Source organism: Maylandia zebra, linkage group LG22, assembly GCF_041146795.1.
Source record: "Maylandia zebra isolate NMK-2024a linkage group LG22, Mzebra_GT3a, whole genome shotgun sequence".
In the NCBI taxonomy this organism is placed as follows: domain Eukaryota; kingdom Metazoa; phylum Chordata; class Actinopteri; order Cichliformes; family Cichlidae; genus Maylandia; species Maylandia zebra.
In genome coordinates, this window is record NC_135187.1 from 2,510,137 (window position 1) to 2,532,686 (window position 22,550).

At 41.5% G+C, this 22,550-nt stretch overlaps 1 protein-coding gene across 5 annotated transcripts in view; it reads right to left on the reverse strand.

The window, feature by feature from the left end:
* col14a1b (collagen, type XIV, alpha 1b) overlaps positions 1–22,550 on the reverse strand; it is a 166,445-nt gene that overhangs the window by 142,248 nt on the left and 1,647 nt on the right. For 3 of the 5 annotated variants that reach the window (XM_004574223.5, XM_004574222.5, XM_076879731.1), the window contains exons 3-5: positions 22,063–22,177; positions 13,341–13,457; positions 1,273–1,416 (exon numbers count right to left, since the gene is read on the reverse strand). In XM_004574223.5, coding sequence (XP_004574280.1) covers positions 1,273–1,416; positions 13,341–13,457; positions 22,063–22,144 — 343 coding nt within the window. In that variant the 5' untranslated portion in view covers positions 22,145–22,177. Of the gene's footprint in view, positions 1–876; positions 951–1,272; positions 1,417–13,340; positions 13,458–22,062; positions 22,178–22,550 lie in introns of those variants that run through there. The other 2 variants (XM_004574224.5, XM_004574225.5) reach the window with 2 other exon arrangements.

Genomic DNA, 22,550 nt, shown 5'->3' on the forward strand with positions numbered 1-22,550 from the left:
TTAGTGTGTAAATATGTTATACAGAAGAAAATAATACAGTGGCTTTTGCAAGTCACTGTATATCACGATATATATCGTTGCCGCAGATGCTTCAAATTATACCGCGATATGGATTTTAGGCTATATCGCCCAGCCCTAGGTCAGACTGCAAAATGCTCAGAGAAACTAAGAGCTACATGTCAGACTCTTAGGTTCTCAGTTAACATGTTAAATGTTCATGACAGTGCAATTAGAAAAAGACTGAACAGGTGAAGGCCTGTCAGGAAGGGTTCCCAGGAGAAAGCCTGTTCTCCCTAAAAGAACAAGCCACATTTGCAAAGCTGCATCTGAACAACCCACAAGACCGAACAATGTTCTCTGGACAGACGAGTCCAACGTGGGGCAGAGTTTGGTTATAATGAGAACATCACACTGGTGAAAACCGAACACAGCACATCAGAGTTTCAGTGCAACAACAGAACATTAGTCAGAGCTGTGAATCGAAGACATCAGGACACAGTTATATAACACCATTTCGTCAGCTCTGAAGAGCAGAGCGGTATTCTAAATGCTGAGTCAAAAGGGCTTTTGTAGCCTGACATGAATACTGGAAACACTCAGCACCTGTGGATATGTACATTCAGCATCAGGTTTAAAAGCTTTGTTTTCCTAAAGCACAGCATGAAAGCAAGTAAATACCAGCAGGTCGCTGAATGTCAATGACTGAAACTAAGTAAACACTCAGCTCTGTATTCAGAACTGAAACACTGAGATGAGGTGGCTATTTGAATTCTTCACTGCTTTGCTCTCGTCTTCCAACAATAATGCTACGTCCAGATGAACAGAACCTTTTGGGATACAACAATGCAGCTTAAATAACATATAAGAAGTTCTTACAGAACAAAGGAGGTCGGGATCAGGGTGCACATGTTTTGATCGTGTTCACAACACAAGATTACACGAGAGAGCTGCTGCACTGGTCTGTAGTCTTTCAAACTAAAGTGTGCTCTTGTCGCCACACCCCAATAAGTGATGTCACAGCAGGTATTCTGCCAATCACAGCTGATGGAAAGCACCTGCTGTCACATCACTGATTGGAGCCAAAAGTGCAATTTGGTGTCACACCGTAATCAACTCGGAGGCAGTTTTCTGTCCGATTCGGTGCGACTGCGACGCCGTTTCAGTTCTCTTAATTTTACAACTCGAATTACATCAATCAAGCTGTCCAATCAGAAATCAGCTGGAGGATCCCTGAAGCAACAGATTTAATAATCAGTGGAGTCATTCTCTTACCTTCATGTTTGCCCTGAAGAGGTTTGCTCTCCTGCCCCTCATGGACTGCAATGATCTTAAAGTTGTACGTTTTAGAAGGATCAAAGTCCTCGATGACCAGTTTTGCTTCCTGCTTTGATGCCTGAACCACCTTCTGCTCTCCGCCTATTAAAGAAAAAGCACAGACACTTAAGACTGATAATTACAAGCAAGAGAAACACACCCCACCCTCTGGGTGTGCGGCCCTTTCTCCTTGTTTCGGTTTGTATGTTAAACCTCACCCCCACATGCATTCAAGTCAACTGATAGACTCTGTATGATAAAAACCGATGAAGCCTCTGGATCTGAGAAGTGAAGCCAAAGTCTCAGTTAAGTTTCTTTAAGCTGCAGCCGTTATAAACCTCTGTTGGCAAAACAATATAGAGGTCTATGAGAAAATGACTCAAAGTCTCATCTCAGTAAACATTTTCCTGAAGTTTTATGACTTTCATTGTCTAAAACCTACCATAGGGTAAGACAGACCATTTACTTTAGAATAAGCAGGGTGTTAGCCAGTCGTTTTAATACAGAGACCATGGTAGACATGAGGGTTAAGCTAAAGATATGCCAAGATTTATCAAATCAGTCGTAAATCTGTCCAAAACAGCTGCCACAGAAATGGTGTTAATTCAACAGTGATAGCATCTTGTCCTCACAAACACTGTGAGGACAAGATGTCCGTGCAGCTATCAGTCGGTGAGGGTACGAGCTCATCCCCCAGGACTTATTCACAGCACGACACAACCTGAATTTTAAGGCTGTGTTTAAACCAGTGAAGATAAAACATAGCTAAATCAATAAATCACCTCACACAGGTAGACAGCAGCGGTTGGACTGCATGCAATAGAAATCTGGCTTTGTTTGACCTTTTTAGTGTCAAGAAAAAACAATTCAGTGTCATTTTGGACAGCAAGACTGTCGGTCACACAGCGAAAGTATATTATCGAGAATTTCAGGAGGATTCTGTGTTGTGTTGAGTGTCTTTAGTAAGACTGCTGCACAAAAACAAATTGAATACAAAAAACGCTTCATTACCTTTCATTTTCTTTCTATTGTAACTCTAACCTTACAATTAAAGTAGATTTGGCAGAATAATTTTCAGTGCCAGCCTCCTTCATAATGTGACAATCACTTTGTAGATATTGCACAACTTCAGTAATTTCCATGTAGTTATGTTTTCAATTTAACACAACGCCTGTTTAGGAGCATAAAGATCACTGCAAAGCTTCAAAACTTTTTAAATTAAACTTTCAGGCTAGATATCCATCCACATCAATAGGTGTGTTTCAGATGTGCATTATAAGAAATGGGTTTTTTTTTTACATTTAACATGTTCATGGACACAGCTGGTAATACAACACACGGCCCAGATATATGCAGAAAGAGCCCGAAAGGGCAAAGAGAACAGGTAAGCTTAAGAGTACATTTCATTTTCTGTAACAGCTGTAATTTGTTCTAAGATGAGGTCATCATGACGATTAAGTAAAAATTAAAAATAGATGTAAATCTCTGGACTGAAAAATTTATGACTAAAAAACAACCTTATGTTGTTCAGTTTTCTCTACTCCCAAATTTTACAAACCACTGAGTTGACTTGGCACCAGCACTGTTGTACCACTACAATACAGGGTGGGCCATTTATATGGATACACCATAATAACATGGGAATGGTTGGTGATATTAAAGTCCTGTTTGTGGCACATTAGTATATGTGAGGGGGCAAACTCCTCAAGATGGGTGGTGACCATGGTGGCCATTTAGAAGTCGGCCATCTTGGATACAACTTTTGTTTTTCCAATAGGAAGAGGGCCATGTGACACATCAGACTTATTGGTAATGTCACAAGAAAAACAATGGTGTGCTTGGTTTCAACGTAACTTTATTCTTTCATGAGTTATTTACAAGTTTCTCTTTGACATGTCGAAGAGGTTAACACGTGAGGAGCGGATCAAAATTGTGTTGATATCTGGTGAATGCAGTAACCGGGTCATTGCAGCAGATTTCAATGCAAGACACCCTACGTGACCACCCATCTCCCATGCTACAGTCAGCAAACTGCTTGCTAAGTTTGGTGAAACTGGTTCAGTGTTGGATTTGCCAAAATGTGGACGCAAGAAAACTGTCACTAATGAAGAAACATCAGTGGCTGTCCTAGCTTCATTCAGCGTAGCACTCGCCGCATGTCACTGGAGAGTGGATTTGTCGAACATCCCTTCGGCGGATATTAGCTACTCACAAATGGCACCCTTACAAACTCCAGCTACTGGAGCATCTCAACGAGGATGACCCAGATCGGTGCACAGAATTTGCAGAATGGGCAAAACAAAAACTGGAACAGGACCCTCAGTTCACGCAGAAGATTTTGTTCAGTGATGAGGCAAACTTTTATGTGAATGGTGAAGTTAACAAACAAAACCACCGCTATTGGTCTGACACTAACCCACATTGGATGGATCCCTCCAAGACTGTTGGAACAACAAAAGTGATGGTTTGGTGTGGTATATGGGGCACAACGATAGTGGGTCCATTCTTCATCAATGGAAACCTCAAGGCCACTGGATATTTGAAATTGCTACATGATGATGTGTTTCCCTCTTTATGCACTGAAGCTGGCACGTTCCCTGAGTTTTTCCAGCAAGATGGTGCACCACCACATTATGGGTGCCAGGTCCGAGCATTCCTAGATGAACAGTTTCCTGGAAAGTGGATTGGTCGTCGTGGGCCAGTTGAATGGCCTACGAGGTCTCCTGATCTGACCCCCTTAGACTTTTATCTTTGGGGTCATCTGAAGGCAATTGTCTATGGTGTGAAGATACGAGATGTGCAGCACCTGAAACTACGGATACTGGATGCCTGTGCTGGCATTTCTCCTGCGGGTTGCATTGACAATGCAACACAATGGGCAGCACATTGAACACATTTTATAAGTGGTCAGAAACTTGTAAATAACTCATGAAAGAATAAAGTTATGTTGAAACCAAGCACACCATTGTTTTTCTTGTGACATTACCAATAAGTTTGATGTGTCACATGGCCCTCTTCCTATTGAAAAAAACAAAAGTTGTATCCAAGATGGCCGACTTCTAAATGGCCACCATGGTCACCGCCCATCTTGAGGAGTTTGCCCCCTCACATATACTAATGTGCCACAAACAGGACTTTAATATCACCAACCATCCCCATGTTATTATGGTGTATCTATATAAATGGCCCACCCTGTATACTGGGCTCCTTTTGGCCATGAAGGCAGTTTAACCTGTGACTCACGCGTAGGGCAGACAAATATCTGCAGCTGCATGAATAATCGTCTGTTCAGCTGTGCTGAAACTAACCGGTGAAAAAGCCTTGAGCAAACGCTTTCAGATCTGTGAACTGCATCTGTGGGGTCAAAGCCACTTTTTCCTATTTTTGGTTCATCCTCGTACAGCTATGCTTGTGTAATATTAGCTTTACAATGCACAAAAACGTGTGCTGGTCCGAGTTAACAAGAATGGATGAAAGTTATTGCCTTTTGCAAACAGGAAAAGGGATTTTTTTTGTTTAGAAAATGTCTTTCAGTTCAAAACGTTACCTGTAACGACTCCTATGCTGAAGCTTTGCATTTACCCTCTGACTCTACATCACTTTTTATTATCAGATTAACAATAAATTTTGTCAAAAAAGGTCAATCATTTAATAAATCTGCAAAATAGAACATATTTAATTCATGTAAGCTTTGAGTGGAGGCTTCACAGACTTCCTTCTGTTCACATACCACATGAGTGTCTTACTTGAGGGCAGATGATCAACCAGCCACACCAAGCATGTCTGTTTTTAACTTTGAGTGATATCAGTTTTATGAGCGTAATGTTTGTTGGTCCTTTACTGGATCTCGAGTATTTAATGTTCTTGAACAAATTGGGCCTGTTCAAGAACACTTTACACAAGCAGATGACTTCTGATGAAGATGCGTGGTGTGATGAGATTGCCATTGACCCCGTGTTGAACACTCTGAGTTCAGTGTCTCTCGGCCATCATTACACGTGTGAAGCGTGCACACCTGCCACACACCGCTGTGCAATCTCAAAATATGCTAAAACTATCTCTTAAATTGCTCAAGAAATATTGAGAAGCCCCGGGCTTCAAAAGCTGAGGGGAGAAACTGAGGATGTGAGCAAAAATGTAATAGACTGTAAATAAAAATCATATAAAGAGTATGTGTTTAGCATCCGATTCTGCCAAACGCGCTTTGCTGTAGCAGCAGGAGAAAGTTTTGGCAGAAGTCAGCAGTTTGCAAATTGACTGTGCAGTGTAGGTTTTTGCTTCCTGGCTTGAGAGAGAGTGTACCAGATATTTACTGAGCAGTCCAAGATCATCAGAGTAGCACATGCTAATTAGTTTAAGAATTTGTGATGTAAGAAAAGTGCTTATTCTTTCTTTGCCTTTTTTTCACGAGGCTTAATTAAAATTAGCCACTTTTCCTTCTGTTCATTTCTCGTACTTTTCCTGCTGCTGGAGAACAAACGTTCCCGTTGGGATTCATAAATCTTAAACTGTCAGTTACCAAATCTAATTTCTTCTGCAGCAGCTGCTCCTTCAAATTGACTGACAGCAAAAACCAACATGATACGACGCTTTTTCAATAGCAATTGCTTCCTTGAACTTTTGACTGTCAAAAACAGCATCTTCAACCCTGAAGACATTTTAATTCAATTAAATAATAACTGGTTTGTTTCACATTTTGGAAGTAAAAAGGTAAATGACTCGAGTCTTGGGCTCAACCAGGAATAGACAAGCCTGATGAAAACCATTCGGCAGAGCTCTACAAAAACATCCCTGCTGATTAAGAAAATTAACTGCTGCTCAGTCGCTGCCTTTCCACCTTCATTACCCTCGCACCGATACCAGCGGCCTGCAGCGTGAAGATGATCGTTCCCGTCATTTGCTCCCTGCACTTAGCCCAGAAGGCACTCAGTCATCCCGGCACTTTCACTTACTTTTTAGAAATAATTTTTATCCTTTTCTTCCAAACTAAGCACTTCCTTAGGCAACATGTTGCAAAGCGGGCCTGTGCGAGCACATTTCAGAAATAAGGGCATCACGCTCTGCTAAAATGTCAAGGCTATTTGGAAACCCGTAAGACTGTATAAAAAGCCATGAAGCTCGTGAGGCTGCAGTGTTCTCGACTGAGAAGTTGAAAGCTTTCTCGGCCTACAGTACAATGTGTGAAAAATGAGAAAAGGCCTCTGTGCTTAAAGGAAACTCGTGTTTCTAGAATATCATACATAAGAGTGGGGCAGAACATCTGTGGTTGCCCATCGCTGTTTGATTGCTTTGCCTAATTTAGTTGTCTGCCTCTTTGGTAATTGAGCTCAGTGAATAAGTAACCAGGAACACACACATACTAACTCGCAGGACTTTTATAATCTTTTTCTTTCTCATGGTTGCTATAGGGGTCGCCGACATCTCATCCTCCTCGGTCAGACCAAAGCTTCACTCCATATTTGAATCTTCTCTCTCAGCTTCCTTCTTCTCCTTCTCTTGCCTGGCAGCTCCATCTTTGGAGCATCCTTTGTCCAACATGCCCACACCCTCCTCTGCACATGTCCAAACCATCTCACCCGTGGCTCTTTGGCTTCATCTCCAAATCGCTCAAACTGAGCTGTTCCTCTGATGTACTCCTTTTTGATCTCGTCCATTCTGGTCACTTCCAATGAAAATCTTAAGGAAAATCTTCATCTCTTCCAACTTGATTTCCTGTCTTTTTTGCAGTGCCACCAAAAAATGCATCACTGCAGGTCCCACTACCATCTTCCCTTCCACTCCTCCACTCTCTGTCACAGATCACCCCTGATGCTCATCAGCCTAAACTCTCTTCCTCACCTTCCTGTAGTGACCTGGAGGCGAGCAACAGAATATTTCACTCTCTTCTCTCGGCATCTACATCATTCATTCCTCCTTCCTCTTCAGCATACCTCCACCTCTTTACTGTGCACCTAGCCTTCCAGTACTTTTATTATTTCACTTTTATGCCAATCACTTGTTACATGCTTATACTCATGGCTATACTTATGTAGCAAGTCTACATTCCTGTGCACAACTAATTTCTGCATTCCCAAGCCCATGCTCTGGGAGTTTCCTGCTAGTCATCTACCAGCAAGTTTCCATTTTTTCCATCCACACACCACAGGCAGTGCACCCTGATCGTGTAACAGCATGAATTATTCCCGTTGCTGTTCGGTTCATTAAGAGGCTGCCAGGTGTCTTTCATCTGACTTCTTCATTTTGGTCCTTTGGCTTGCCAGTTTCTTGCAGCTTAAAACAATTCCAATTAGGTGGTTTTGAATTGCTTACCAGAACAGGATTGTGTGCGTACTGCCCAACCCTTTACGCAGTGCCACAAAAACAACATACAACAGTAAGTAAGCCTTCAGTTTAGTCACCAAATGAAAACAGAGCCATTCTCTGAAAATACAAACAAAAAGAGAAACACGTTATGAACATGTTTTTCTTTCTTTGACAGGAGCTACAGATAGAGATTTTTTCTGGATCTGCTTCTTTTCAGTTTTATATCCAACATCCTTCTTTCCATTTGCTCTCTCTTCCTGCCTCTCCAGCTCTATCCTGGCGTCTAGTATCTCCCTCCATTTGTATTCCTGTGTCACTCCCTCCATCTGCCCAATTCTACCTTAGAGTATCAGGGGAAAGCTGCACCTTATCTGACTTTTTCTCTATTACTATGATCAAATAGACATTCAAACCCCACCAAAAGCTACAGGTTTACTTGATGCTAAGGTGTCCTTGGCTACTGAAATGCGAGATCTCCAATGCGCCCATTGGAGTGCGACTGAGACATGTTGTATAAGTGCTTCAAGTGCTCAAGGAGAGCAGATCTATATAAGACCCATATACCATCCATGCATTTCATGTTTGTTGACTATAAGCTAGAGCTGGGCGATATGAGATTTTTTCATATCACGATATGTTTTTTTCATTTCAGGCGATAACGATATCTATCACGATATAAGCCAAATAACTATATTTGTAAGATTTAAATGTGCTGTTGCTCACAAGTAAAATGTGAAATAATCAGCAGCTTGTTTTTATTTAAATATTTATTTCCCATAATAAGTTCAACAGGGTAGATGTACTTAAGGAACATGAGACTTTTTCAGATAAATAAAGGCAAATATTGCAAACTACACAAAAGGCAGCCGCTAAAGTGTTTAAGTTTCAAAATAGAACAAACGAAACAGACTAAATTGTCAATTCCACTTAGAAACAAAATATTAATTCTAAAAATAAATCTTAGTTTGTTTTACAGAAGAACAGACAAAACTGACTAACTTTTGTCAATATCAAATAAACTGAGAACTAAAAGGAAATTCTCAATCTCTCCTTGTTGTATAGCTGAGCTTTTCAAACAGTTTTAACAGTTACTTTAGTCTGACAAAAGCCGAATGACGAATTAGCGCTTCCAGTCAGAGACTGAGGCTACGTCCACACGTACACGGGTATTTTTGAAAACGGAGATTTTCCGTTTTCGTTTTAAAAAATAATCCCGTCCACACATAAAGGCAGAAATGAAGGAAAACGCTGCTATGAACATGCCAAAGCAGCAGGTGGCGCTAGATTCCTAACCGTGCAGAAATGTTGGCCAATCAGAAGTCTAGAAGCCTCGGTGGGAAAAAGTAAACAAAGCTGGGGCATAGAAGCAGAACCGAGTCGTATGTGTGGAGGGACAGTAACTGTGTGTATATGTAAGCATTTAAACACTGCAGAGAGTAGAATTAACAGTAACAGTATTGTAGAAATTCATTTCACCGAAACAATAACGTGGCGCACAGTGTGACGCATGCACCAGTTTATTGTATTTCCAGACTTGCTTTCGGCACAATTTACAGTGCACGCTACTCTGTTTTTTGTCAGACTTGAAATAGCCGAAATACCTTCACACTACGGAACTTCTATGGCTCTTCCGTTCGACAATCTCTCCGGCACTGGAACCATCATCTGTTTTCTCTTCAGTCACGCTCGGTTGATTTTTCTAGTCGGCACACTCATTTCCTCCATTACCCGCTGGCTGCTTCCCAAACAAACACACGTGCAGCTTGGCACTTGTGCTGTACGTAACAAGTCACGCGACGTGACGCTGCGGCTGTGATTGGTTCGGCTCTGCGCTACTTAATTTGGATTGGCTGACCTTTTTTTTTTTTTTTTTTTTAAGAGGACGAGAGCGGCGAGGTCTATCGCGATAGCTTAATTTCTCTATCGAGTAAAAGTTATATCGCGATACATATCGTTATCGTTCTATCGCCCAGCTCTACTATAAGCTCTCCACGCCCCTGTTTTCTCCCCACCCGATCAGATGTCTGCCCGAATCCTTTTTTTTTTTTTTTTTAAAGGGAGTTCTTCCTCCCCACCATCACCGCTTATTCAACATTCATTACCTGATGGCTCAAGTTCTGTTCCATATTTGCAGAGTTGTTCCTCATAGAAGAAAATGGTTTCTTATTTATGTTGTGGTGAACTGAACTGTGAAAAACATTGAATCTATTTGAACTGAATATTGGAAATTAAGTCAATGGCATCTTTGGCCTTACAGATTTGCTTCATCCATCTTTAGACATTAGACATTCTTTTGGAAATAAGACCAAGTTTGTAGGAAGTTGTAGCTTTTGACAGGTAGCCCCAACTACCACCAACTCTTTGCCATTTCTATGTGGTTATGCATGCACTATGATTTTAGTACATTTAGGTGCTACTTCACTGAGATGAAGAGTAGGAGCTATTTTTCTCCTCTGCTGATGATCCGTCCAAACAGCCTTTCTGATAATGTCTTTATAAATGCTCTGAAGGACGCCTCATGCTGCCCACACGTGCTGTGGGAACATTCAAACTGTGCTGTTACTGGACCAATCCTTGTAACTCTCCATCATAACGGTAACAGGACTTGGGGACAGGTTGACAGTTTTAAAAGCAGCACCTTTTCCCACTGCAATAAAATATCCCTTTTTACCCTGATGTCTCCCTCAGAGGAAAAAATATCCATCGAGACGACAGATAAGAAACGGCAAAAGAAATTCTAAGAAAAATGTTGCCTCTCTGCTCTGGACACCCTCTCAATATCAGCAGCTGATTCCAAACTGGGTGTTTCAACAGAAGAGTTCACAAATCTGTTCCAGTTTTTACAGCATTTCTTGCAGTTCACCTGGGAATACTGAGGGGATTAAAAACAACACTGTTGTTCTCCAAGTTCAGCATACTCAAGCACACACACAATCTCTCTAATTAGGGCTTCGTGTTCTCCATTTCTTAATCCATTTTTATCCTCCCCACCAAATGAGACACACCTAAAATTAACCTGAATCAGAGGAAGTGTTGGCATTTATTTGGCAGCACTCTGAAGAGAGCTGAGCAGTGTTAAATTAGACTGTACAAGCTTTGAATCAAAGCGATTTGTGTATCGATAAAAATAAAACAACTATTCTCATTTAGACAGATGAATGCCCATGAAGCAGCTTTATATTTAACACTTGTTGGTAGAAAAACCTTGAACAACTCTAAAAATAAACCCAGCATTCATCTTCTCTCAGACTGGGATCCAAACTTTTTTGTCTTTTGAAGAATTTCCAGAATTTATTGTTTATGGAGAAATTGAATCATATATTTTAAATAAAATACATTCCCAAGATGCTGACACGGCTCCTATATCATCCAAATAAAAGTCTCTTTATGACACATTGAGTAGTTTATAAACTAATAACACTTGCAAACAGCAGTATGATTCAAATTCCAGGCTTTCAAGCTTTGCATCAATATAAACAGACAGTAAAGATGTCTGCAGTGCACCTGCTTCCACTAACAGTGATTAAAAAGCCTTGGCCACAAGTTTGAAACCGAGTAATACCACTTATGCATATAATCACAATGTAGCTTAGGAACTATATACAACAACTATATACAACAACTATATACACATCATCATTTTACAGCTGTAATTATCGTCAGCGTATGACAAAGAATTCCTTCCTTTAAAATGTAAAAGCAATAAAAACAGCATACGCTCCGTGATTCAAAGTCAGGAATTCAGATCAAAAAAGCAGTGCAGAGCTTTTCATTTGAAAAGCTGCATCAGGATGACAGAGTCTGTGAGAGCCAAGTAAGTATAGTGCCAGTTTACAGTCAGCTACCAGTTAATTAGGTGCACCTGGATAAAACGTATGCAGGCTTGCCCTTTAAACAAACCCTCCTTCAAGAACCTCATCGAGTCAACTTCAGAGTCATCCTGGAAACTAATTTATCAACTCCATTTGTGCATACTGACTATAAATAAATAAATATATTAATTTCAGTGTGTCTCTATTCAATTACTTCCAAGGACACTTGCATGTAGTATCCCACATGCACTCCCCTGAAAACGATGAGAGTTCAGCAGTGTTGTTCACTCCAACAGAAATCAGCATGTTGTCTGATACAACATAAAGCAACGAGGTACCGAGCTGTACCTCCTGACTGGCTGTGCGGTTAAGTGTCCAAACCGAGACGTCTGTGCTCCAGTTTTGTGAGTGAAATTGTGAGAGAAGCAATTTTTAAAAAGAACAGAATAAATAAAAAATCTTCCTTCTTTCATCACGCAGCCAAGATGCCAACTACTGAGGATGTGAGGTGCACAGCGCTGCTGTGGGGAAGTCTTCACTTATGTACACACAGATGCAGCTGAACTGGATACAAAATAAATCCCGTTGTCATCAATAAAACCTCAGATTCAGCCAAAGCTTTGCCGTACCAGTGTTCAGCTGGACGTCGTTTTACAGAGCTGTAAAAGCCAAACGCGTCAAAGCCTTAATCAATAAATCAAGAAAATGTCAGCCGCAACCAACCACAGGCTACCACACTGGCCACACGAACAGCTCCAGTATCAGTTATATCAGATCCTGTGTGTGGTTACGTGTCTCTCTCTGCACAGTGAGTTATGAACCTGCATGCAAGCGAAAACCGCATAAAAAGGTCGATTAGTTTCCCCTCAGGGGAAGAAGTTCAACTGCTGTGCTCCGCCGTGCATAGCTAGAATTTTTTGTCCCACAAGCAAAAGACAAATATTGTTAAAACATGATTTATGAAAAGACATCATTCATATTAATTTGCAGATGCATTAATCTGCATCTGTTTTTCATTTCAGAGCACTTTTTTGTCATTTGAGAACAAAACCGGTGCAGCTTTTTACTGCTCCTGCTGACGGTGATTGGTCTTTAATGACACGCCTTCCTGCAGCCATCACTGCTGAGGGACCCTTGAGCAAAGCACGAGACAGCCGATCCATCACAGAGGTGTGACTGTGGGCAGCTGTGTGAACACCAGAGAAGATTGCGAATTCCTCGTCAAATTTCCCGGACAAATCAAGTCTAAACTGGAAGGTCTCTGCAGCAGCTCTGTGCAAAGGTGAAGCCTGAAAGCGCTCAGCCTGTGGCGCGTGGTGTGGGATTGTCATGTTCAAAGAATTTGCTAGTTTATTCATTTTGTTTGATTTTTGCAAATGATGAAGCACAAAGCTGCAGATTCAGTCTGATATCCCACTCTCACAGCAGTCATCATATCACACTTCAGTTCACATCGTCTCTCCCAACTTAGCAAATTTCTCACTAGGTGTAGCAACTTTCCCGTCAGGAGGAGTGTAGAGAAAAGTTTAGGGCTCTCGCTGCGCCACACCGGAGGTCAGCACAGGGACAGATTTCTCTCTGCGAGCAGCTCACAGCGGGGCCGAGAGACAAAAGACGCATTCTGTGGCTCCGCAAGCGATTGTTAAAATCACAGCACAGCCATCATCGTAAACGAACCACACTGTGGCAGAAAAACTAATCGTGTGTGATTTTGTAAGCAGCCTCCAGCAGTGGCCAAAGCTTTAAGTCTGCTGACTGCTGCCGAAAAAGTTAATCAAACCAACAAACTAAACAACTAAATGTGATAGTCACCGTCAGACCCAAACCAATTTCCCTCTTTTTAACGATGAAGCTACTAATAACAGGTGGAGACAGTGTAGGCACAGACTCAGGATCAGTTCTGGATCTTACCTGGTCGTGTGGTGTAAATGACTTTGTAGCTTTCAAACTGTCCTTTGGGTTCTTTCCAAGACACGTGCAGCTTGGTGGGGCTCAGGACTTTGGTACGAAGCCTTCTTGGTGATGAAACTAGACATAAAAAAAACCAATACACAGCTTTACACAATAACTGTCAGTTTGATATTTAGTGTATAAATGTGCAGAATGAGTGGTTATAAAACTCCTTATCATGCACCATCAACATCCAATATTTTGCTGTAATATTGGAAATGAAACTGATGTCATCATTAATTTATTAGTAGATTGTGTCCATAACAATGGATGGAGTTCAATTTAGCCGACTGCGCGACATGGTGTCATACAGCTGCAGGAAAACGTTTCAGTCCTTTCAGATTTCCACATTTCTAATTAAAGACGACCTAAAGCATCATGTGATTTGCATCACTTCCTCCAAATAAAATGCTCAAAAAGTACAGAAAGTTAAGTTTATGTGTCATCCAGTCACAAAAAACCTCTGGCTTTTTGATCTTCAGCAAAAATTCTAAGAACTAAGAATAGCTTTGAGCACCACTACTCCTCTGTAGCTACCAAACTGATACATTTACACTCTTTTGCCTTTGTAAATATGTAACATCAAAATATAACTTACTGGGTTACATTTGATTAGTCTCACAGGACTGTTGGTGATTCACACAGATAAAGATTCTGTCAGTTGTAATATTCACCTATTGTGTATGTGCAGGTATAATTTTATAAATTCAATATTCAAAAATAAAAAAAACTCCTTTGCATCTATTTTTTGTGACAAAAAAAATGATGGATCAATATAATCAGCTGCCTTTCCATGAGCCTTTCACCTCCAGCAGACTCCACCCTCATGGTGTTTTGCTCTCCGCCTGCTGCAACTTCTGGTTGGAACTACTCTTCAGCTCAAAGATGGCGGAGCTGGAGTCCGTACGATCTTTACACGACAGACTCACTGAAGAAGCAGCAGAAGGATAGCCAGCTGACAGAAAAACAAGGAACAGGAAGAGCTGGGGCTAGCTGACATTTCAAAATAAGAGCAAGGAACCTGTCCACTTCTAAACTGAGCAAGGTTGGCATTCTTTTGGATCATTTTGGCAGCTGTTAATTTATGTCTACGTATATCTGGTAAACACTGAATTCTGTGAAAAAATGATGATTTTTTAGTTCATATTTATGCAAAAATATCTCACCAAAAACTTTCCCCTGCAACTGTACGCAACAAAACGTTTCCCCTTAATTAGTCACATAGAGCATCGGCGCTCAGGAAGTTTTACAATCTGCACGTTTCACAGAATCTGCTCTCCGTCTGTTTTACTTCAACACACTCGTTCATCCGCTGAGCGCAAAACACAACTGTGACTGACTCGAGTTAGATTGAACTCCCTCCAGAGTTATGATGGCGTCGAGGCAGGCGATCCATCTGTGCTTTTAAACCGTAAGGAAAGAGGAGAAAAAAATAAGGAAGGATAAATTGTATCTCATCCAAGTAGAGGATACACATCAGAGAGATTAGCTTGCACAGATGTCACATTAAAAAAAAGCCCCAAAAGTCCCATTTTCCTCCTTTTCCTCATCCTCGTCTTCCTGCTCTGTGCTTGTCTCCTGTCTGCATCAAAGCGACACCCCTGCCTCTCATCCTGATTAGTTGTTGTCCCCGTCCGCACCCTAGAGGGCTACATATCCCCCCTTTCCCGCCTTCCATTCTTCACCTATATTCATTTTCTCCAGCTTACGTGCTCACTGTCACCTCATCTGTCCCCGAGTTGTATTCCATATATCCTTGCTTGTCCTGATCTCATTTTCTTTCCCTTTTTATTATTTTTTTCTGCATCTGTGCTTTGAAATATGTCAGGGTGAGAAGAGGATAACAAAAAGGAGGGAATGCGACTTCTTTTTAACTGTTAAGAGAAAAAATAACAAAGGAACCAAAAGGAAAGACGCTGGAATAGCATCTCCACACTATTCCTCTCCTGTCCTCAGCAGGAGCACCTGATCCACTGAGCTGCACAATGTCCACACACACTTTACAATGGCCTCAACCTGTGCACAAAACCTCTGAAAGGTCAACAACACTGCATTGGGAGAACTTTGTTTTCACAGTTCACCAAGCGTGTATGTGGCGTTGTTGTGTTTTTGCATAGACGCTGGTTTAAAACACAGGGATAAGGCTATTGTAAAGCACTGCAACGGCAGAAACCACATTTCCAGAGTCAACAACCAAAACAGCCTATCATTTCCACACCAGCAGCGCCAAATCCCAGATAATAAATATGTATTATTCCCCAGTTTACTTTGGTTAACTGTGGAAAAAAAAGAAAAGCCAGGGGGTGGAAAATAAGATATGAAACCCACAAACTCGTCTCTGTGTTTGTGTACTCATTATGAGGTGAGCCATCTGCTGCTGCCGACTTCTTTAAATACCTACACGGAGATTGACGCCTGCTGTAGCTCAAAAGCTCAAGAGCGGAGTAAACAAGAGCCTTGTAAGAATGGTTCACCCAAAAAAACCCAAACTGTGGGTAAAGTCACCTCTTACAGAATTCTTTTACTGCTTTATATCTGCATGTGTGCATGCCGCTTTCTCCAGGTGTAACATGATAACGTATATCAATGTTAAACATGAAACTGGCACGTTTGAAGAGAAAGTAACAGTTTTAGGTCGATTTAGATGGCAATCAAAGATTTAGTCAAGCCGATAAGGCTCATCACCCCAATCCTCTGCAGCATTTTGAGTGAACCACCTCTTTATGCAAAGAGATTATCTGCAGAAAACTACTCATGTAGGTATACAAAGAAACTTGAGCTCAGCACAGGAAGGATAATCCTGATTTTAGTGGAGAAGATATGAAGCTGGTGCATTCCACAGCAGACAAATATACAGAAACACACATAAGGAATACAGTACCAGTGATTGCACCAACCTGCGGATGAGAATGAGGGCTGCATGGGATTTCGGCTCAGGTATTACAGATCTCTGTCTTGGAAACAAAGGATGCTCTCTCGTCTGAAGAGAGCTGCTCAAATCCCAAATGATTCGAGAAGCAGATTTCGCACGGCTCTGTTTGTAGTGTGGTTGAACTCGGTCGCGTGTTCCCGTGTGCCACATCTGCATATGTGTGCATTAATTATGTATACGTGTCCGCAGCTGGAAGCAAGTGTTTTCTGATGTTTCCACATTAAAAAAACATTCTTCATGCATTTTGTTCCGGGGAACTCAGGTGGTTGTTTTGAAACCTGCCGATTCCTTTGCAGCTCCATGCACACATGCCTTTTACACACACACTCACAGAAAGCCGTGGATCTTCTCTGCAGGATTGTATTATCACGCAGAGACAAGTATTGGACGGCGAGCGAAGAGCCTGGTGACGACAAAAGGCCTCACCAGTAGAGATGGGAACTTAATTCTCATCTATTTTTCATGGAGAATCCTGTGCAAACAGCCGAGGATGGAGAAGGGCCCCACCGCACCCTCCGCGAGCGGTGTGGCAAGCCGGAAGTGCAAAGTTTGAAGTGCATTTAAAGTCAGTGAGAGCAGACTAAAAGGGCAATATTAGGCAAAAGGGCAACAGTGAGCAGAGAGGAAAGAATAAGGAATGAGAAGGTTTAACAGGAACTATTAAAAAACAAGCTGGAGAGTTTTCTGCAAATCAAAGTCACTTTGAAAAATACTCTGACACTGAGGTTCTTGTTACCAAACACACTCTCATCTTAAAGATGCAACACAGGACATTTTAACACCATTTTTACACATCGGGATAATTACTGCACAGCACTCCTTATTTTTCCTTCCCATACCTAACACCACGGCTTGAGGTGGAAAAAGGTCTTTAATTGTTTTACACCACAAAACAAGAAAGCAGTGCTGAAGGCAAACTGTGCTGTCAGTGACGGAAATGAATATTGGAGCTCAACAGGTTTGAGCCACTGCTCATTTCTTTTGCTAGGAAAATGGGAAAAGCTAGGGGTGTCCAACTCCAGTCCTCGAGGGCCGGTGTCCTGCAGCTTTTAGATCACCCTGGGTCAACACACGTGGATCAAGTGATTAGTTCATTACCAGCCTCTGGAGAACTTGAAGACATGTCGAGGAGGTAATTTAGCCATTTGAATCAGCTGTGTTGGATCAAGGACACATCTAAAGCCTGCAGGACACCGGCCCTCGAGGCCTGGAGTACCCCACCCCTGGCTCAGACCCTCTTAGGAAAGCTGTCTGACTATTTGTTTAACTAGTCTTCAGGAAAATTTCTCCAGGCTTCTTCAAGGACATTCAAAGTTCTCATTTGGATGTTGGCTGTCTTACGTTTCACTCTATGTTAAGATCACTCCACACAGCTTCCATCATGTTGTGGAGCCCGCTCATTGACTGGTCCAGGTATCCCTTACTGCACTGGCAGTGTGTTTTGTGATACTGACTTTGCAATCAGACACTAGAGAGTTACTGTCCGAGACCGTTTGATGCTTTAGTGAACAATGAATGGATGGACTGAAGAACCAGACGTATCTCTCAGGTCTCGTGTCCTGTCTTTTAGATACTTTTCACTTGCTGTAAATAGTTTTCTTTTGAATCTTGCTTCTTCGTCTCCCACACTTGTTCAATTTCCTCAGTGTTTTTTAATGACACACTGCCGAGATACGCCAAGATTTCAGTGAACATTTTGGGAATCAGCTTGTTGGTGCAAAAATGACATTTTATGCCTGTCAAACTGTTATCTTTGGCATTTTCTGTAGTTTCAACTAAAGAAATGGGAACAAATCATATGGTTTGTGACAGGCTGTAACAAAGTGGCTTAAAATACAATGTAAAAATGTCTGTTTGCTAAGATGTTCCCTTGGGTTAGATCACTTTTATATGCTTGAATGAATCATAAGTCAGCATTAAGTGGCTCAACAAATCTCTGATAATGGTAAGTTACAAAGACGGGTCTGAAAATGAATAAAAAAGTAACCAATGTCTAAAAAAAACAGTGAAAGACAGTCAAGACTTTTGCAAGTAACATCTCAATAAACAATAACTATTATGATGATAATCTTATAATTATTTATTTGATAACTTTGGCAGTCCTACCATCATTCCACACGTTTCATTCCCTTTAATCCCAGAAGTTCTCTTAACTAAACCCTTAAAATGACTTCAAAATAACGTTGGCATTTGACCACACTCATCATGCCTGTTCCCCCCCCCTGGGTTTAGATACCTGCTCCTTTATGTCTGCAGGCAACAAAGAAATGAAAAGCTCCTCCAAAGCTGGGACTGAGCCTTTGAAATCATTCTTTGACCTTTTTTTTTTTTTTTAATGACAGGTGCTGAGCTCGAGGGTAATTTAAGACAAGCGCAGAGTAATTTCTTAAAACAGCCTCAACTTTATGGCACAAAGAAAAAATAAAAAAATAAATAAGTGGAAATGGTTCCTTTGCTTCATATCTATGGATAATTTAAATAGATATGAATTTGTTTCTGATATATTATAGCCATTCCTCAGCTTTTCATGTTAAAGTTTCTTCTTCTCTGCAATAAATCAGAGCCATTGCAGTGAGCAGTTTCACTTGTGGGAGCTGTCCAAGCTGCTCGGAAACCTTTAGCTCTTCCCAGGTCACTGCTGTAGCCGAGGCTCACGCACTATAGCCTCTTCACTGAGGAATGCTGCGGTTTCTCTCAGTTTACTCGCACTTTAGCCAAAACCTAGCAACTCTCCTTATTGTGAAAGAGTTATTCTGTTGTTTACTAGACTTATTCTCTCTGCAGAGCAACGGGTGAATATGGACATTATCCCTCCAGGCTTATCAGGGTAATATCCTCACTAAAGGAATTGATCTGTTCCAGTGCAAAACATTTTGAAAACCTTCAAAAAAGCATGTTTGGTGAATTTTGCTTATTTTTGTCCAGAACACGGACTCACAAAAGACAGCGTTTCACTTCCTGTTCACTTTCTCAAGTTTCTCTTCCTCAAATGTTTCACATCAAGAGTTTTACTTCCCAGTTATCATATATAGAATAAAATAATCATAATGTAATAATGTTCATGGTAATGAAAAGAAGCCTTGGTGTCACAATTTAATACACCGAGGCGACGCAGAGTTTCTCAACATATTGTTGTAAATAAGAAGGAAAACCGAACCCTCTGACTCCACCATTGTACTCTAACACTCGGCTTTGTCACTATTCAACAATATCAGACACCACAAACATAAAAAGTGTCACTTTTGTGGTTGAATATATTAATCGTGTCGAGCTAATTAAAAATATGACTGAATGAGATTAGAGTTGGATTAATATGAAACACAGTGCAGGGTAAAGGGTGGGTGGGCAAGCAGACCGCCCATGTACTGTCCTAGCTTTAGTGACTAGCTTCCAGCCAATCATGACGAGGTATACCCGAGTCACCTGGTAGCGGGCACAAAGGTAAACCAACTACGGTAAGCTCATTTTCACACAGGACGAACTTTCACACTCTCAACATGCTATTATGGCGTGGCACAGCATCGGCCCAAGTCCTGAGTGTGTGGCTGTGGAACAGCACCAAGCTTTGGTTTTCAGCAGGTTTAGAAACACTTCATGTTCAGTGTTGCCAAAAACCTTTGAACGTTAGCCAAAGCAGAAGGTGTTTGGATGGAGCGCAAGTACCTGACTGTGTTCAAAGCAAAACACTTTTGAGTATGTTAGAGGGTGTTTTTCCCCACCAGACGTGACGCTCGACACATTAAGGCTGATTCCAAACTTCATCTGAGATCCATGTGGTCAGGTCAAACTCATTCAGCTCAGCCAATTCAAGACACGTCATGAATATCAATCAGTCATTTTCATTCTTGACAAAAGGTCTAGAAAAATATGGTGTTTAAGGTTGTTCGTAATGGTGTTAAGATTAAGAGTCATCTCTCACTAACAAGGTAATATATTCAATCCTAAATGGGTTAAACAGGGTGAAAGACAACGTCGGCATGTAGAGTGATTTAAAAAAAGAGGGAAAACAACACAAACAGCTGCTGATTTAAGAGTCACGGTGAAGCATGTTGATAAACTTGATCAAATTTAGATTCGGGACTTTTGAAGATCTCACAGCTTCTAACAAGGGTTACACAGACATTTGTCACTGTCATTTCAACACTCCACGGTAACTCATAAATAAGATGAACACGTGTATTTTTTAACACTGTGACAAAACGTGCCACAGCAAAGCGATTCGGCTAAGCGACGGCAAAACTGGTTTTCTCATTCCGACTTTGGCATCAAGGCTTTTCCCAGAGAAACAGACAAAAGGATCAAGAGAATAAAAACAACCTTTTTTCCAGAACAAAGCTGCACATCGAAACAGTCACAGTGAAATTCAGATATGTGACCTGCTGAGTAAAACTGTGGCTGCAAAGTATAACAGCTTCACATTTAGAGAGCGGGACCACACTGAGGTTTATCCAACCAGCAATTAACTTTAGGAGAACGCTAAAGCACAAAAGGTTCTGCAGGCTTTCTAGCCATTTGATACCATTATGATATCAACCTCGACTTTTTATGGCTATATTTGGTCCTGATATGGAGACCCCTCGCTGGGCTTCTTTGACACCAAAACGGTGAGCCCAAGAAAATTCTGCTGGATGTTACCATCATGGAAAGCCTGCAAAACCCCGTTTTCTCTGGCAATGATCCATCCATTCTGATGTTATCAGCCCATTAAACGCATGTTATCAGTCAGTATCAGCCCATACATGTCAATGATATGCAGTCATCAGTAGCACTTTTCGAGCTTTGGCATCTTTTTGTACCAATCAATAATACTGTCTTTTATTCTATACACTTTCATTACCGTGTCGTTTACGGCCCATTCAGACTTACCAATGAACCTGCGATGCATGTCTTTGGAGTACCAACCCAAAGACATGCATGATACTACACCATCTAGCAGCTTACTAGGCTGTTATCCATGAGGGAGAAAGACAGATTGGAGATATAGGAGACCTCTAGTGGTTGCAAAAAGGAGTGCATGGAAAATCTCCGTTCGTGCTATTAACTAGCTTTGTAGGATAGCTTTAAATATGTGAAAGGGTGCACATGACTATTATTTATTTATTTTAAATTGGCCATGCTAGTTTCCCCATCTCAGTGCTGTATACACTTTTTCAATCATTTTATCTTCTTTGTCAGGTCCACATTCTCTTTTGAAGAAATTTGTAACTTTGGGTTACAAATGAAATCCCTACAACATCCAAATGTAACTTTTCACCTGGAAACACTTTGACCATTACTCCCATTTAACAGTGTGAAAGGAACAAGGAACGTCATATGTAGGAGGCCACCTACAGGCGACATGTTTGGGACTGATAAGGTCCAATCAGTGGAATGATGAGATTTAAAAGAAAGTGGAAGACCTTGTATGGCCTGTGTTCAACACTCACTAAATCCTGGCTTCTATAAGTAACAGTCTGGGGAAGTCAGTGGATGGATGTAGCTTTGCAAAACCTTGGACTGAAAATCCAGACTAGTCCTACATCGTCAGGTAGCCCCGTTCCTCGCTCTTCTACACAGGAGAAAATCTATACATGTGCAAATCCTGACAGTTTAGCACACGGTCTGAAAGCTCTGGCTTTCCCTGTGGGGTATCATTAGGGAACTTCATGGTTAGGCCTGCCGGGCTGTGTATAAAAAGCTCTGCTTGGGCCCAGTGTGGTGAACTGGGATTGTTGATTCTTGAGTGGACAGCAGGATAGCAGTGATACTTACCTTGGCCTTGTGCTGTGTGAGGGAACACAGAGATGAGAAAGAAGCCCAGCAGGCAGAGACTCAGTCTGACTGTGAACCACATCCTGATACCAGCAGACCGAAGGACACGATACACCTGATTGGTAAAGCAGTACAAGAGGAGAAAGCAGACAACAGGGTGGAAAAAAGAGGAAGTAAAAAAAGAAATGAACGAGCAGGAAAGGACGGGTCAGGGCGTGAGATTAGGAGGCAACAGAACAGGAGTCAGACAACCCAGAGAGGATGACAAAGGAGGTAAAAGAACGGAGTAGAGAGAGGTGAAAGAAAGAGGAGCAGAAAGGAAAGAATGAGGAAGAGGACAAAGCAGGATGTGAGGGAGGATGGAGTAGTGCAAAGATAAGAAAAAGGAGGGAGGAGGAGAAGGGGGAGTGAGAAAGGGAGCCATGGCAGAGGAAGGTGAAGAAGATGAAGACATGGAGAAAAACATCATGTCATCCTGTTATCATAAG